This window comes from Vulpes lagopus, chromosome 1 (assembly GCF_018345385.1).
Source record: "Vulpes lagopus strain Blue_001 chromosome 1, ASM1834538v1, whole genome shotgun sequence".
Classification (NCBI taxonomy): Eukaryota; Metazoa; Chordata; class Mammalia; order Carnivora; family Canidae; genus Vulpes; species Vulpes lagopus.
In genome coordinates, this window is record NC_054824.1 from 184716722 (window position 1) to 184734380 (window position 17659).

Below are 17659 nucleotides of genomic sequence, written 5' to 3' on the forward strand. Positions count from 1 at the left end.
CAGTGCACTGGGGTCCTCTCCCCCTACCTTCCAATTCTTTTTTTTTTTTTTTTTTAAAGATTCCATTTATTTATTCATGAAAGGCACAGAGAGAGAGGGAGGCAGGGACCCAGGCCGAGGGAGAAGCAGGCTCCATGCAGGGAGCCCGATGGGGGGGGGGCTCCATCCCGTGACCCCGGGGTCACGCCCTGGGCCGCTGGCAGGTGCTCCACCGCGGAGCCCCCCCCATCCCCCTTTGAATTCTTGAAGCTGAGATGAGGCTCACTGGAGCCAATTTTTATTTATTTTTTTCTCCGTGTTTGGTGTGCGGGGTGGGACGGAGGCCGCCCTGCCCCGAGGGGCCCCTTCAGCTCCTCCCTGCTAACAAGGTGGCTCCTACCTGCGGGGTCCACGATCGGGCGTCCTGGGTCGCGGCCCCGCTCCGAGGGAGGCCGCCCGGCGCCCACCACAGGGGGCGCTGTCCCCGGAGGCCAGGCCCGGCCCCGCCCCCTCCGCGCTCCCGCCCGGCCCCGGTGCGCAGGCGCGGCTTCGCGGATTGGCCGCGCGCGGGCGCCGTCGCGCGGCGGCGGGTCCCTGCCGCGGGGCTGGCGGGCTGAAGGCAAGGAAGATGGCGGCGGCGGCGGCGGCTGGCGCGGCCTCCGGGCTGCCGGGTCCCGTGGCGCAAGGGCTGAAGGAGGCGTTGGTGGACACGCTCACCGGGATCCTGTCCCCCGTGCAGGAGGTGCGGGCAGCCGCCGAGGAGCAGATCAAGGTGCTCGAGGTGACGGAGGGTGAGTGAGGCGGGGCCGGCGCGAGGACAGGGCGCCCCCCCCCCCCGGGCCGGACTGCCCGCTGCCCGCAGCGCCGGAGCGGGGGGGGGGGGTGGGGGAGCCCGCGGAGCCCGGGGCGGCGAGGCCCAGCGGGAGGCCGAGGTCCCCCGGGGCGGGGGGGAGCCTCGCGGCGGGGGCGGGGCCGGGGGGTCGCGCGGCCCGGGAGGCCTGTCGGGGTTCCGCCCGGGGCGGGGGGGCGGGGTGGAGCCTCGCGGGGGCGGGGCCTGGGCCGCCGGGGGTGGAGCCTCGCGGGGGCGGGGCCTGGGCCGCCGGGGGTGGAGCCTAGAGGGGGCGGGGCCTGGGCCGCCGGGGGTCGCGTGGCCGGGGAGGCCTGTCGGGGTTCCACCCGGGGCTGGGGGCGGGGGTGGAGCCTCGCGGGGGCGGGGCCTGGGCCGCCGGGGGTGGAGCCTAGCGGCGGGGGCGGGGCCTGGGGCCGCCGGGGGCGGGGTCTCGCGGCGGGGGCGGGGCCTGGGGCCGCCGGGGGGCGGGGGTGGGTTCGGCCGCCCTGCGGTCCGCGCCGCGAGCTGCTGCAAGGGCGGGAGGGTCGGGGCCGAGCGCGCCCCGCTGGTTCCCGCCGCCGCCCCGCCGCCCCGCCTCCCCACGCCTCCCCACGCCTCTCCACGCCTCCGCAGAAGCCGCCTTCAGTGCACGTGCGCCTGGCTCGCCTTCCTGGCCGCGCTCCCGGCTCATTATCAGGACGACCTGCGCTGAGTAAATGCCCCCTCCCCCGCCTCCCCTCCGTGTGCATTTCCGTTCGGAGGAGCTGGTCGTCCTTTGTCTTTGACTCTTTGTCCCCCGCACCCCTGCTCCACGCTCTAAACGGTGGAGGAAAAATGGGGGGACTGTTGGTTTCAGACGGCCGGTGGGGTCCCCGCTGCGCGGCCTCCGACCGGACCCCGCTCAGCCAGTTCACAAAGAAGGATTTGGTCCTAAAACAGGAGGGAAAAATCCTCTCGGTCTCTACGCGGGGCGTCTGCCCGGCCCGTCCTGCCTCCCCAGGACCGCCCCCGGCTCAGCCGCGCTCGCAGACCCCTTCGCAGGCGGGAAACTCCCCGTGCGCTGCCGGGCCCCGCTCAGAACCTTGGGCTCGCGCCCCCCGAGCTGGCCTTGGGGCTTTTCTCTCCCCTTCCATTACACGACAGGGCTGCTGAATGTGAATTTCCTTCTGTCGGAAACACCGTGAGGTTTGGGATACAACAGGTTAAGGACCGTTTTGAAGGCCTGTTATGATCGTCATTGTTCCATAAAACGTCAGACTCTACAATAGGGGCAAACCTCTGGTTAGAAGAAAGCTTTTTGAGAGCCACGCGTAGATTGATGCAGTTATTATTACAGTCTCCTAGGTAGAATTTTTTTTTTTTTATTTCCATTGTCTCTGCCTCCCTTGGATGTGAAGGAGGAAGAGTGACAAAGCAAAGGCGCCTCATTTCTTTCAAGTTACTCCTTGAATGAAGTTGAGGGTCTGATGCCTTCCCTGAATGACACCCGGTTCTCCTGGTGCCCAGATGTATGTCTGGCACCTCCCTACAAAAGGTGAACCTTGGTGCACGTTCTAACTGTCCGGTAACAGCTCCACTTGGGCCCTGGTCCCTTCTCCAGCCAGTGCCTTGGTCTCATCTGCATAGCCTGTTACTGTATAAACTCCTTAGGATCTTTTTGAAATTCAAGTCTCTAGCTCCCTTTATCTGTTGGAGGTCTTGAAATCTAAAATTAAAACAGAAATGCAGGATTTTGCATTTGATTTAGGCCACTGAATAAAGACTGAATAGACTGAAAGGCACCACCTTAACTGACTGGTAATGCGCCATCAGGCATGCTGTGCAGCAAGAAAGGGCTAAAATAGTGACCAGATATTGGTGGCCTAGTACTCAGGCAAGGACTCACGGGATTAGGATGTGATGTACAGAGTTGGACCAGGTCTCTAGAGTTGATTACCGTGCTTTGGACCCTTTGGAGGCAATTTGTGTATTTAGGCCGATTCCTTATGTTTATTTTAAAACCATAAAAATTCACCCCTTTCAATAACCTCTTTTTAGATGGAGGGTGATGAGCCGTTCCTCAGATATAATACCTTGCTTCTCTCCCTGCCTCTTTTTACGGCCTTTACCAAGTTATTTTTTGCCATTGGGTCCAGAGTATCTCCTGTCTTACATACTGTCTGCATCTCAAATGGCTCCTTAACATGGTCACAAGTTTCTTTTCTACTACCCATTGCTTGCCTTTACCTGAAAATACAGCACCTCGCTTCCCGGCCAGCAGTTAGCCAACTGTCTGTCCTGGTAAAACTAGTAGGATGCTGCTCTTCCTGTTATGTTACAACACCCTGCAGGCCAAAGTAGGAACCATTCTTGTAAATGAATGAACAAACTATTGGCCGCTCCTTTGGAGTTGCTTTACATTGCAGTTTTATCCTAGTGGAAGAACCTTGCTTTCTTGCCCTAGGAAACACACTTCCTTAAAACTTGAAGTAAATGAGAAATCTGAGGGTTGGTGTCTATTACTATCTGTATTCTGGTCATCTTTTGATTTTTTTTTGGCTCCGTGGAGCCCAGTGTTAGGTGACAACCAAATCTAATTGTTTCTAGTCCCTCTGTCCCCTCAAATAACCGCACTTTGTGAGTCATTTATTATTGCCTCACATGGGAGACTGGTCCCAGTTGATCTTTAACCAGTCTGCTCCCTTTGCCAAACAGGTGTACCACCTTCCTTGGTTGCCAGGTGATGACTCTTAATCCTGGAGCTTAAGTGGAAGAATTTCTAATTTTGAGGGAAGGGACACAAATCTGTATTTGTTAACTTTTGTTAAGTGGACCGACAAGAGAGGTTGACATGCTCCCACCAGATTCTTAGGAAGCTGAGATTTTAAGAAGTATTTATCCTAGAAAATGTGAGGTTGCTGGAGCCCAGAGTACATTCTGGTCATTTAGTCCGCCAACTGACATTTTCCGAGAAATAATTAGTTACCATGTTTTCCAGAATGGGAGCCTGTTCTTATGTCTCCGCCAAGGAAGTGTATATATGTGAGAGATCCATCTCTGATAGTGGGTTGATGTCAAAAGGATCAAGATAACATCAGCTTGGTATCCTGGAATGATTTTTCTGAATTCTTGTGCTTTCCGTTTTTCCTAGTCCCTTGGAATATGAGGGAAACACAGCAAACCTTTCTGAATAGAAACCCTATTTAACATGGTTAATTAGAGAAGGAGATGGTGCCACAAACCATCTTCTTCAGACACACTCACTTCTGGAATTGAGAAGCGTGTTACTTGAAAGTTTGGAAGTTCCTCTGCTATTACAGTATTCTAGCAGATAATTGGTGGTACCCTTTCTTTTTTCTTAGGAAGATTGAGATTTTGAGTTTGATCAGCAGAGTTTGCAGGAATTTAGTTCTGCATCAACAGTAAAAATAAAACTCTTTTGATCTGTTAGAGCATTCTTCTAATCCTTACTTAATAGGAAAGGTCATATCAAGCATTTTCTAAACATAGTAATTTAAAAAGATTGGAAGGGTTGTGAACTGCTAGAGATCTCTTACATCAAAGTCTAATGTTGATCTACTGAGCTTTTCTTTTTTGTCTTACTTACAATAAGATCATGACTTTTGAGAAATGCTCAAAGCTCTTTATTTTTGGTGTATTTATGCTTTTTTATATCTTAGAATGAAAGTTTTCCTTCTTTTCCTTCTCACTCTACTTTCCTTTAAATGCAGCATCACCCAAGTGGTAGAATGAGTTGCTTTCATTCATAAGCTCTAATTCTCCAGGCCAGCAGAGCAGACTTTCTTATATAACCAAATTTAGACCCTAGGTCATTTTCTTCTCTTATTTCTTTTTGTCTATTAGAAGCGAAGACATTTTTCCCCACCATTTGGCTTTGGCTTAGTTTTTTCTGTCTTATTCCCAGCAGATACATCACATAAAACTTTTCTTTTCCTTCCATCACCATTATATTGAACTGGGGAGGGGGGGGAATTATCTCTCCCTCACTTTTCCTGGCATTCAGATGCTGCCCAGATATCTATGTTGATTCCCCCATCTTAGATGCCTAGAGAGATGATCCTGCTAGCTGGAAGTTTGCTTTCTGGTTCTCATGGGCACTTTTCTGGCTCTCTTACAGTATAGCGTAAGCACTGTCACCTGCGAAGGGAGCCCCTCAAGGATCCAGACGCACTCCTGGGCATGTGGCGGGCACTGAGCCGAGCGGAAGGCGGCCACGCTCGGAAAAAGGCCAGTGGTGGAGTTTTCTTTTTCCTTTCAGCTGTGGTTTTGTGGTGCTTACCAACCCCCATGAGAAAAGGGGAGCTCCTCCAGAGCTCTACTAACAACTACCTCCTTTCCCGACCAAACCCTATTCACAGTTCTTCCTTGTAGTAGCTTCCCCGACTGTCAAAGCACTACCAAGTCTCATGTCTCTCTAGCGGACCCTTAAGACCAGTAGCATATGTTTCTTAACTTATCCTTTATCCTCCATGCTCTCCTTTGGATCTTCCCTTCTAAGCCAAGGTTTAGACAGATAGTGTTTTTGTCTGGTGGGGTGAAAGGATAATGAGAGAGCAGAGCAAAAGACTAAAACATCAGAGACTGAGTTAAGGAAGGAAGGCAAAAGCTGTCTTAGAAAGGAAGTCAGAGGATACCATTTTGGTCTGGATAAAACTACTCAAGAACCTACAATGAGGGTGAAAACCCGATTGACGGAATGGGTCTATCTTCACCTTGGGAAGGAACCAGAGAAATTAAAGCTAACAAAAATGGCATTAGAAAGCTAACTTCGTTCAACTCATTTGAATGGTCCCCCTTCAGCTCAATTGATTGTAGATTGAATCTTGATTCATCTGAATTGTCTCTCCGAAGAAAGACAAAATAAAACAGCTGTGTGTATTTCTGTCTCTTGTACTTTTCTGCCTTAATCATCCCAAAGCAAATTATTCAGCTGTTCTTTCTAATGCTTTCTAAAGAAATTATGTTAAAGACACCAATCAGCAGAACTGGAAATCCCCCTAAAGTACCTTTTCCTTACAGATACACTTAGTTGTATTTCTTCAAAAAATATATGGTCTCTGTTAAGTAAGTATCTAAATAGAATTTTTACTACTCTGAAATCAGCACTGGATAGGAACAGCCGTGTTGATGGCTTAAAACAAGTAAGGAAAGTTGAGGATTTCTTTCTGGCTTTTCCTCCTGTACCTTAGTTTTAAAGCACAGCGATCACCACACCACCACTATTACTCCTTGTAAACAATTCTTCATATAGCTTTTAAATAAAGTTTTATGGTATAAAACTCTTCTGTGGTGACTGGTATCCCTGTGTTTCTAAAGCGTATATAGTCTAGGCAGAAGAAACTAGATTAAATAATAATTGAATTTTCCCTTGTATCCCCTTATAACCTGATGCTAGTGAGTTCTTGGTCTTTGAAATTTTGGGATTTCCAAACTAGAGCTGATCGTGTGGCCACTGTTTTTTGAAATTGTGGGAGACTGTAGGAAAGAAGATCTGTTGTTTATCCAGTCTGTTCAAAAACTTATCTTTAGTTAATGGTGATTATATTCTTTGAAGATATTCTTTCCCATTAATGCTTTTGAGCAGAGTCATAGTACTTGAACTTTCAAGCTTCTTCTTTCCTATGTGGAGGAAATAAACTTCCAGAGAAATGTATCTTTTAATGCTCTTTGTAGGTGCAGGTCCCCTAGTTGACTTAGGTTCCTGGGCCCTACATGGATCTTAATCTGATAATCTCTTATTCTCACCACCCCTTGCGATCTCAGCAATGTATGAAGCAAAGTGATTAGTGGATACGGGGGGGGGGGGGGGGGGGGTGTGATCTTTGATGATCTGGATACCAGACAAGATTAGGTTAAAGCTTGTGATAGAGCAGTTTCTTTTCCCTTGTGAGCCTTAGTTTTATCCTACAACTGTAACAGTATCTGTGCTTTCACTGGAAAGGTAATTATTCAGATTTGTTTAAGCTTTATAGTCTTGCCTCAAGTTTCAAGCCTTCTCAAATACTCTGGTTTTTATACCTCAGGATCTTTTTCACTTTGTATGATTAAAAATTTTGTTCATCCTGATCCCATTTTAGCTTGTTTATAATAATGATCGAAGAGTTGTGCTCTTGCCAAGAACATTAAGACCCATATCACAGTGGTCCTTGCAAAAATTGAAATAAGTACTTTAAAAGAAAATACTATGTGGCCCTTGTAATTTATGAATATGTATAGATCATTTTGAAGGATGTCACATAATTGTCACAGAATTGGTTGACTATATCCAAGGAAGCTAAACTTGGGTGAACAGTGACTTCTAAACAGACTTGGTTGGGGCTGTAAAGTTAACATCTAACATCACACCTAAGTATCTGAAGTCAAAGGAAATGGGAGTGGGTACCTTTACCAGGGCTCTTTGTCCTTCTTTAATTGAGTTGCACGCATGCATTTTAGGGAGTTTTTTTTTTCCATTAAACTTGAACATTGGTTGATATTCAAGAAGTCTTCCAGAATTCTATCTGATTCCATGTGTTTTAGTCCATTCTGAATGTTGACCTCTATATCTTTGAGTTACAGACACCTACTCTTTTTTTGTTATAAATAAGTTCCACAGACTTACCAAAGTCTGGACTAGCCAAACTAATCCTAAGAATTAGAATGAATTTCAGTATTTTTCGAGGTAATTCTATAGGTTTAAAGTGTTTACTTGTGATTTAATGACTTAACTAAATGCTTTAGAAAGAACATGACTTCTTTTGTGGTGCTCTTGCAAAAATTCTTTTCTCCCAAGTGAGAAGATAGGTGCCATAGCATTGTATCAAAAACTGCAGCTTAGGGACACTTGAATGGCTCAGTTGGTTAAGAGTCCCAACTCTTGATTTTGGCTCAGTTCATGATCTCATGGCTTGTGAAAATGAGCCCCATATGGGGCTTCCTATTCGGCAGGGAGTCTGCTTGGGATTCTCTCCTTCTCCCTTTCCCTTGCCCCCTGCTAGTACACTCTCTCTCAATAAATAAATAAATAAATAAATAAATAAATAAATAAATAAATAATTTTAAAAATCTGGGAAAAAAACTGCAGCTTAAAATAAGGGTATAATAAGAATGAGTAAAAATCTAAGGATTCAGTGGGGCACCTGGGTGGCTCAGTGTTCGAGTGTCTACCTTCATCTGCCTTTGGCTCAGGTCATGATCCCAGGGTCCTGTGATCGAGTCCCACATCGGGCTCCATGAGAAGAGCCTGCTTCTCCCTCTGCCTGTGTCTCTGCCTCTCTCTGTGTCTCTCTCATGAATAAATAAAGTAAAATCTTAAAAAAAAAATCTAAGGATTTGATAAAGAGGCAGGGTATAAAATGCAAAAATCAATAGCCTTCATATACACAAACAAAAGGTTAGAGGACACAACGGTGTTTTTTTTTAAAAATCCATTTACAATAGCAACTAAGAAGATTAAATACTTAGGGATAAAATTAACAGGAAATGTACAAGAACCTATTGGGGGAAACTATTTTAACATTCCTGAAAGACTTAAAAAAGTTGACTTGAACATAACTGCTTAATGGGAATGGGTTTTATTTTAGGATGATGGGGATCCCTGGGTGGCACAGCGGTTTGGCGCCTGCCTTTGGCCCAGGGCGCGATCCTGGAGACCCGGGATCGAATCCCACATCGGGCTCCTGGTGCATGGAGCCTGCTTCTCCCTCTGCCTGTGTCTCTGCCTCTCTCTCTCTCTGTGACTATCATAAAATAAAAAAAAATAAAAAAAATAAAAAGTATTTGTAAGAAAATGGGGATAAAAGTAGAACTTGAACAAATGGAAAGACGTATGCTATCCTTGTGTAGAACGACTCAATGTTCTTTTTTTTTTTTTTTTTTTTTTACGACTCAATGTTCTAATGAATACACAGGTTGATTCTAAATTTCATAAAAAAACAAATATGAAAGAATACCTCCAAAAACACTGAAAAGGAAAATTTTGATGAGGGACTAGTTCTCCCAGACATTAAAACATTATATAAAGCCTCTATAATTTAAACAAACAGCATGGCACTGATGTGTGAATACACAAAGAGGACTGAAATAGAATAGAAATTCACACAAGTACCTATGGAAATTTAGTATAGGTAAGGGTGGCATCTCAAATCATTGGGGTAAAGATGGACTTTTTTTTATTTATTTATTTTTAAAGATTGTATTTATTCATGAGAGACCCAGAGAGAGAGGCAGAGACACAGGCAGAGGGAGAGGCAGGCTTCATACAGGGAGCCCGATGTAGGACTGAATCCCAGGACCCCGGGGTCACGACTGGAGCCGAAGGCAGACGCTCGACTGCCGAGCCACCTGGGTGTCCCAGATGGACGTTTTAATAAAGGGTACTGAGACAACCGGGTAGCTTTTTGAAATTAGATCAGTATCTCACACCATAGAAAAAATAAACTCCAAATCGATTAGGAATCTAAATATTTAAAAAATGAAAGCATGTAAGTTCTAGAAGATATGGATGAATTTTTCTTTAACTTTGGCATTAAGGAAAGGCTTTCTGACTGACAGAAATCAGAGGCAATAAAATATTGATAAATTTAACTACATAAAATGCTTTTCATTTGTATGACAAAAAAGCACTATATAGAAAGTCAAAAGACCGCTTAAAAACGGGGAGAGATTTCTCACAACATGTACACAGACAAAAGGATAATATTCTTAATATATAAAGAACTCATAAAATTGAGGGCTCTGAAAAGAAAATTAGGGGCTGTGTTTCCCTATCTTTATCTGGGAAAGAAAAAATGAGGTGGAGGTGCTGTCTAGGAGGATGGGTTAGGAGAGAACAACCCAGACAACCTATGGCTCACAGGGAAGGGCTTGGCCAAAAATTAAGGTGTTAAGAGATGGCAGATGGGGTTGGTGAGGACCTGGCATGCAGCTATATAGTACCTGGAGTCAGTAGCACCTACAGATGGATCCTGGATGCTGCCCAAGGTTGCTTACTGGACTCCTGGAAGAGGGGTGGCAAGCTGAGAGGGCTCAGGACGCAGGAAACACTTCTTAAACTGGCCTCCCAGGAATCAGGAGTAGAGGTGGTAGTTGGAGAAGCCCCCTGGCCACCTCATTGGGCCTTTCTCAAGACTCTCTGGACTTTGATCCCAGAGGGAACCCCAAGCCCGACCCTTGCTGCCATGGAATCCTGCCCACCCTAGGCAGGCTCTTGGCCAGCTGTAAGCTGGAGCAGGTGCTAGAGCAGTCCCACCAGCTCCTAGCTTCCCCTACCAGCATGTCACAACACTACCATTCTCCAAAAAGGGGAGCAAGGTTACAGGAGGCCACTGAGGTGGAAATTGACCTGGAAGAAGCAGAGGTGTTGGGATTCCTGGGACCTAAACTAGGCCTGTCTCCCAGGGCAGGGTCTCTGCCACCTAGAACAGCTATGCTTAGTGCTGGAGCAGATGGCAAGGCTCCAGCACCTCTGCTTGCAGCTGCAGACCCAGAGGCTGCCAGGGGATCCTGAAGCGGAGTGGGAGAAGGAGCCAGCCTTGACCGCTTCACCTCCACCTTTTCGTCCCCTAGGCAGTAAGGTGCATAGACTGCTCAGCCACACACAGGAGATAGCCTCACCCCTAAAGATAGGGGTGCCTAGTGCCAACCCTCACAGGCTATTAGAGACCCCAGCCGAGTCAGCTTACATCTTTCCATCCTTCCATGGACACAAGCAAGATCTCTCCCACTGGAACAAGGTCAAGGTCCTGCTCAACTGGATCTATTGGAGGAACCTGAGATACTTTGAGCCCCCTGCCCCTCCTGATGGCCCTGCCCCAAGGATTGAGTCAAGTGGTACCCCTAAAAGACATCCATGCCAGCCCTTCTGGAAGGCCTTTATGCCATTATTTGTAGTTAAGAAGCAATGAGCAGAAACCTTTCTGTATGCTGAGACCTAGTGCAGGGACATGACCTTGGGTGGAGGGGTGTGCAGTGAAGTCTTCCCCACCCTTTGCCCTGTTGCTGCTTCAGGGCACTGCCAGGAACAGCTGCTAATACTCCCCCTTCTCTCTGAAGAGAGAGCTAGATATTTTTCCTCTGGGCAGCCTGGCAGAGGAGCCCTGGTTCCCTGAGCCCCAAGGTATGGCAGCCCCTGGGCTCTTTGTTGGTTTCCAGAAATCCCTGGGCCTAGACAGTATGAACTAACTTATTTATCTGGAGTCCATAAAGCATGTTTGGCATGATCTTTTGGGGCCTGGCATGTCATGTCACTAATGTGTATTTATGCAAAATGATATGTGTATCTCTGTGAGTCTGTCACTTGTGGACTGTTTGGATCCAATCATCTTTTCTGAATCGTGTACTCAGAGGGTTGGTCTTCTTGGTGAGGTAACTAGAAGGATGGAATTGACCTTCATTCCTTAGAGGGCAGTTACTGATTTAGAGTCCTGCTTTCCTTCTCATACCTTCATGGGCAGCCCCAGAACAGAGAAGGGTGCTTACTATCTTAAGTGTCTCTGTATGGAATCTTGCCTATGGAGCAAAGCCCCTGAAAACCAAACCTGGAGTGGGTCAGGGACAACATGGAGAATAGCAGAGCAAGCCACAAGGTCTGTCTTCAGCAGCTTTGGTCTCTAATAGCCTTTACATGTCAGAGCTGGAACGAGGGACTCATATTAGCTTTTAGACTTTGACAAAATCCCTTCACTTTTCTGAGCCATAGCTTCCTATTTAATCTTCCAAATGGTTTAATGATACCTGCCCTACCTACCTCACAGTCTTATTATGAAGATAAAACAAGATTAAACTGGAGAAAAAAAAGGGGGAGGAACAAAGGACCAAAAAATTAGTGGAAATATAGGAGGGAGACATGGACAGACAAATCACACACACACCTTCAAAAAAAAGCACTCGGATGTACAAAAAAAGTTTAAAGTGATTAGAAAAATACAAATTAAGATATCAAGATACCATTTCTTATTTATCAAACTGACAAAATGTTTAAATTATAATACCATATTTTGTTGGTGAGGCTGTGGAGAAATACTCCTAACATTGCTAGTGGGAATGCATATTGATACAGTTGTTCTGAAGGAAAATTGGCCATTCCTAACAACACTACATATGCACTTACTTTTGACCCAGCAGACCTACTTCTGGGCATCTACTCTGAAGGGACACCTTCAACAATATGAATATATATATTGCACAGCATTGTTTATTGCAGTGTTTATAAAAGAATATTGGAAGCAATCTAACTGCTTATGTAATATATATGGTGTATATATATATATATATATATATATATATAAGAGTGTTTGAAAAAAGTACATTTATGCAATGGTATATTATGCAGCTATAAAAAGAAAAAGTGAGGAATCTCCAAACTGATCAGAATGAATTCCAGAATATGTTAATTGAAAAAAAAAAAAAACACAGTATAAAGCTGTTCATATAAACAAGAAGACGTAAGAAAATACACATGTATCTGCTCATTTATGCAAAAGATATACAGGAAAGATAAATCAGAAACTGATCAGTGACCTACATGGAGTGAGTGGGGAAGGGTGGAAAGAAGTTAATAGGAATGAGGGTGGAGCAGAGTTCTTAGAACATTCCATTTTGTGTAGCTTTGACTGAGAATCATAGTGATACCCCCCCCCCAAATAAATAATTAAAATGAGACCGTGAAGGGGGCCCAAAATGGAAGTAGTAACATAAACCTAACTGCATTGCAAATGAGTAACTTGGCTACTATGTTAGAAAAGAATTAACCTAATAAGTAACTTTGAAAAATACTATTTTGACTTTATATTGTAACATTAAAGTAAAAAAAAAAACTATATATAAGTTAATGTATCTTTTTCACAAGAGTATGGGTTAATAGTTCTATAATTAGTTTACATGTATACTAGACGGTTAGTTTCAGCTCCGGTTGTGATCTCGGTGGGTCATGATCTCAGGGTGGTGAGATAAGCCCCAAGTTGGCTCTGTGCTTAGCACAGAGCCTGGTTGGAGTTTCTTTCTCCCTCTCTCTCTCTCTCTGCCCCTCTCCACTGTGTGCTTGCACATGCACGTGCTCTCTCTCTAAAATAAAACCTTTTTTTAAAAAATGAGATTTATCAATGTTGGAGAAAAAGCTTCATCGGGCAAAAAGGAAAAGTAGAATGAACTTTGAAGCATTAGATTGGCATCTGAGGTGGCAATATACGGATGGATGGATGGATGGATGGATGTTTAGGCATACGTTCGTCTACATACATATATTTCCACATGCCATTCTCTGAGAAGTCTTACTTGCAGTGATACCTCAGTAACAAATGAGCACACCTAGCATCCAGATCTTGGTTTTGAAATAGCATTCCCCAATAAAATAAGAAGCAGGGATCCTTGGGGGAAAAGTTGATTCCGGGGCTTAAGCAGGGAAAATGCAAGATAAGCCTAGAGTATCTTGTGATACCAGAAGAAAAGGCAGTGCTGTAAAAAGGATGGAAGTGTATAGAAGTATATAGGAGCCAAATGAAAGGAGTGCCAATGGCCAAAGAACAATTTGGGAAATAAATGATAGTATTGATTTAAAACTGTAGAATAAAATAAACATGAGTCTACACTGGTGTAAAGAAATAATTGGATAAAGAAAGGAGAAGGAACAGTTCTTCATTAGAAAAGAATTGCAGTAAAAGTAAAGACACTAAAAGAAATACAAAAGCACCATTAGGCAAGCAACACAGTAATCATTGTAGACAGGATTTCAAGTGGGTACTAAAATCAAAGCGTCAGAGTTTAAAAAGAAACAGAATATTAGTATAATCTCAGCGTATCTCTCCCAAGATTACTATCAGTCCCAAAAAGAAAAACAGTACCTGTACAGTGAAGAAACCCATTAGACCCCATATTACCAAGTACTCATGGTTAACATTTCCAGTAATTTTTCAACATTATGTATTCCCCAATAGGCTATACTGAGGATACAGCATCACTTCTCTGATATTTTTGCCAAAAATGAATAACCTAAATGTAATTGTGAGGAAACTGAAGTCAAATGCACATTGAGACACATTCTACAAAGTAACTGATCACTACTCATCAGAAGTGTTCTGGTCATAGAAAAGACAAGAAAAGAATGAGAGAATGTCATGCATTGGGGGAAACTGAAGAGACAGAACCAAGTACGTTGTGGGATCTTGGACTGGATCCTGAAACAGAAAAGGGACAGTAAGGGGGAAAAAACTGATGAAATTCTATTCAGGCCCATAGTTTATAGTATTATACCCATGTTAGTTTCTTGGTTTTGATCATTGAACCACAGTTGTGTAAGTTGTTAATATCAGAGGAATGTGAGTAAAGGATATCCATGTGTCACCTTTTAAGTCTAGAAATTATTTAAAAAAAAAACATATCATGGGGCACCTGGGTGGCTCGGTCGGTGAAGCTTCCAACTCTTGATTTCAGCTCAGGTCATGAAATCGAGCCCTGCATCAGGCTCCGTGCTGAGCGTGGAGCCTGCTAAAGATTCTCTCTCCCTCTCCTTCTGCCCCTCCCTCCTTCCCTCTCCAAAAAAGAAAAAAAAAAAAAATTGAAAGAGAGAGAGGTTATTTTCAGTAGCTTTTAAGTAGTTTACTTGGATAAGCCTTGAACATGAAACATTGCATGGGTGACTTTTTGCATAAATATCCTTTGGACGGCTATTCCAGTGGAATCCAATTGTGATAGTTAGAATTTACTATGGAAAGTAACATTAGTTACAGAGATAGGAAAGCCAAACAACATATTCATTCTGAGCAATAAAAATAATAATAGCACAATAACTGATTTTTTACAATGTACTCATGGTGGGCAATAAAAATAATAGCACAATATATGATTTTATTTTAGTTATAGAATTTTTATTTTTCTTATGGAAATAACTTCTGAGGTCTATTCTCTTAGCAACTTTCAAATATACGGTACAGTATTGTTAACTATAGCTGACGTGCTGTACATTTCTTCCCCATGACTGACTTACTGTATAACTGGAATTTTGTACCTTTTGATTCCACCCATTTTGGCCCTCTTCTCCCCACCCACCCCCTTCCCCCCGTGGTCTCTGGCAGCCATACACACATACCATTTTCTTTATCCACTCACCAGTCAGTGGACATTTAGTTTCTTTCTGTATCTTGGCTATTGTAAATAATGCTGCAGTGGACATGGGCGTGCGTATATCTTTTTGAGTTAGTGTTTTTGTTTTCTTTGGATAAAAACCCAGAAGTGAAAATGCTGGATCATATGGATGTTCTATTTTTAATTTGGGGGGAACCCCCATAGTGGCTGCACCAGTTTACATTCCTGCCAGCAGTGCACCAAGAGTTCCTCTTTCTCCACATCCTCGCCAACACGTGTTATTTCTTGTCTTTTTTATAATATAATGGTATCCTAACAGATGTGTGCTGATATTTCATTGTGGTCTTGATTTGCATTTCCCTGATAATTAACTATGTTGAGCATCTTTTCATGTACCTGTGAGCCATCTGTATGTCTTCTTCAGAAAAATTGTCTATTCAGATCCTCTGCTCATTTTTTTTTTTAAAGATTTTATTTATTTATTCATGAGAGACACAGAGAGAGAGAGGCAGAGAAACAGGCAAAGGAAGAAGCAGGCTCCATGCAGGGAGCCTAACATGAGACTTGATCCTGGGACTCCAGAATCACGCCCTGGGCCAAAGGCAGGTGCTAAACCACTGGGCCACCCAGGGATCCCCTACTCTGCTCATTTTTTAATTGGATTGTTCTTTTGCTGTTGGGCTGTACATGTTCTTTATATATTGGGTATTAATCCCTATCAAACGCATGATTTGCAAATATTTTCTCCTGTTTAGTAGGTTGCCTTTTCATTTTGTTCGTGGTTTCCTTTGCTGTGTGGCAGCTTTTTAGATACACAGGCATACTCTGGAAACGTAGGTTCAGTTCCAAATTATGCAATAAAGCACATATTGCAGTGAAGCAAGTCAAATGAATTTTTTTGTTTCCCTCTGCATATAAAAGTTAGGTTTATACTGTATACTGTTAAAGTGTAGCATTATGTCTAAAAAACAGTGTATCTTAATTAAAAATACCTTATTGCCAAAAAATATTGATCATCTTCTGAGGTATTAAGCAAGTCATAATCTTTTTGGTGGTGGAGGGTCTTGCCTCTTGTTGCTGGCTGCAGACTGATGAGGACAGGGGATGCTGAAAGTTGGGGCAGCTATGGCAATTTCTTAAAATAAGACAACAGTAAAGTGTTTCATATCAGTTGACTCTTCTTTCCTAATTTCTCTGTAGTATGTGATGCTGTTTTGATAGCATTTTACCCACAGTAGAATTTCTTTCAGAATTAGCCAATCCTCTGAAACCCTGCCACCGCTTTACTAACCCTGTATACTATTCTAAATCCTATGTGGTCATTGCAACAATCTTCACAGCATCTTTACTAGGAGTAGATTCCATCTCTAAAATCCACCTTCTTTTTTCATCCATAAGAAGTAACCATTAAAGTTGATGGTGAGATTGTAGTAATTCAGTCACATCTTTTTTTTTTTTTTAATTTTTATTTATTTATGATAGTCACACACAGAGAGAGAGAGAGAGAGGCAGAAACATAGGCAGAGGGAGAAGCAGGCTCCATGCACCGGGAGCCCGACATGGGATTCGATCCCGGGTCTCCAGAATCGTGCCCTGGGCCAAAGGCAGGCACCAAACCGATGCGCCACCCAGGGATCCCAATTCAGTCACATCTTTAAGCTCCACCTCAAATTCTAGTTCTCTCACTGTTGCCACCACATCTGCAGTTACTTCCTCCCCTGAAGTCTTAAGCCCTCCTTCAAAGTCATCTATGAGAGTTGGAATCAACTTCTTCTAAACCCCTGTTGGGGTGCCTGGGTGGCTTAGTCGGTTAAGCATCTGCCTTTGGCTCAAGTCATGATCCCAGGGTACTGGGATCAAGCCCCACATGGGGCTCTTTATTCAGATGAGAGCCTGTTTCTCCTCTCCCTCTGCCTGCCGCTCTGCCTACTTGTGCATGTGTGCTGTATAAATAAATAAAATATTTTTTTTTAAAGGAAGAAAAACTTTGAAGCCAAGCAGTGACTTCTCAGTAGCTGTGAAAGTCCTAGATGCCATCTTCCAATATGAGGCTGTTTTATCTACATTGAAAATCTGCTTTTTAGTGTAGCCACCTTTATTAATAATGATCTTAGCTAGGCCTTCTGGATAGTTTGCTGTAGCTTCTGCATCAGCACTTGCCACTTCACTTTGCACTTTATATTATGGAGACCGCTTCTTTCCTTAAATCTCATGACTTAACCTCTGCTGTTTCAAACTTTTCTTCTGCAGCTTCTTCATTTCTCTCAGCCTTCATAAAATTGAAGAGAGTTAGGGCCTTGCTCTGGATTAGGCTTGGCTTAAGGGAATGTTGCGGCTGGTTTGATCCGTCCAGACCACTAAAACTCTCCATGTCTGCAATAAAACTATTGTGTATTCACTGGAGTAGCACTTTTAATTTCATTCAAGAACTTTTTCTTTATATTTCACAACCTGGCTAACTGGTGCAGGAGATCCTAGCTTTCAGCCTCTCTTGGCTTTGGATATCCCTTCCTCACCAGGCTTTTTACATTGTGAGGCATGCACCTCTTCCTTTCACTTGAACGCTTAAGTTAGCGTATTTTTTTTTTTTTTTAAATTCATGAGAAACACAGAGAGAGGCAGAGACACAGGTAGAGGGAGAAGCAGGCTCCCTGCAGGAGCCCTATGTGGGATTTGATCCTGGGACCCCGGGGTCACGCCCTGGGCCAAAGGCAGGCGCCAAACCGCTGAGCCACCCAGGGATCCCTATTGTATGGTTATTAATTGCCTAATTTCAATATTGTTGCGTGTAGG

General features: G+C 44.2%; 1 protein-coding gene and 1 pseudogene across 1 annotated transcript in view; both read left to right on the forward strand.

The window, feature by feature from the left end:
* Window positions 1-537: 537 nt before the first annotated feature.
* The window catches only part of IPO9 (importin 9), a 54982-nt gene continuing 37860 nt past the window's right edge, over window positions 538-17659 (forward strand). The window contains exon 1 of the mRNA XM_041759063.1: window positions 538-770. Within this exon, the coding sequence (XP_041614997.1) occupies window positions 608-770 (163 nt within the window). The 5' untranslated portion in view covers window positions 538-607. The remainder of the gene's footprint in view (window positions 771-17659) is intronic.
* On the forward strand, window positions 8540-11502 carry LOC121493290 (annotated as a pseudogene).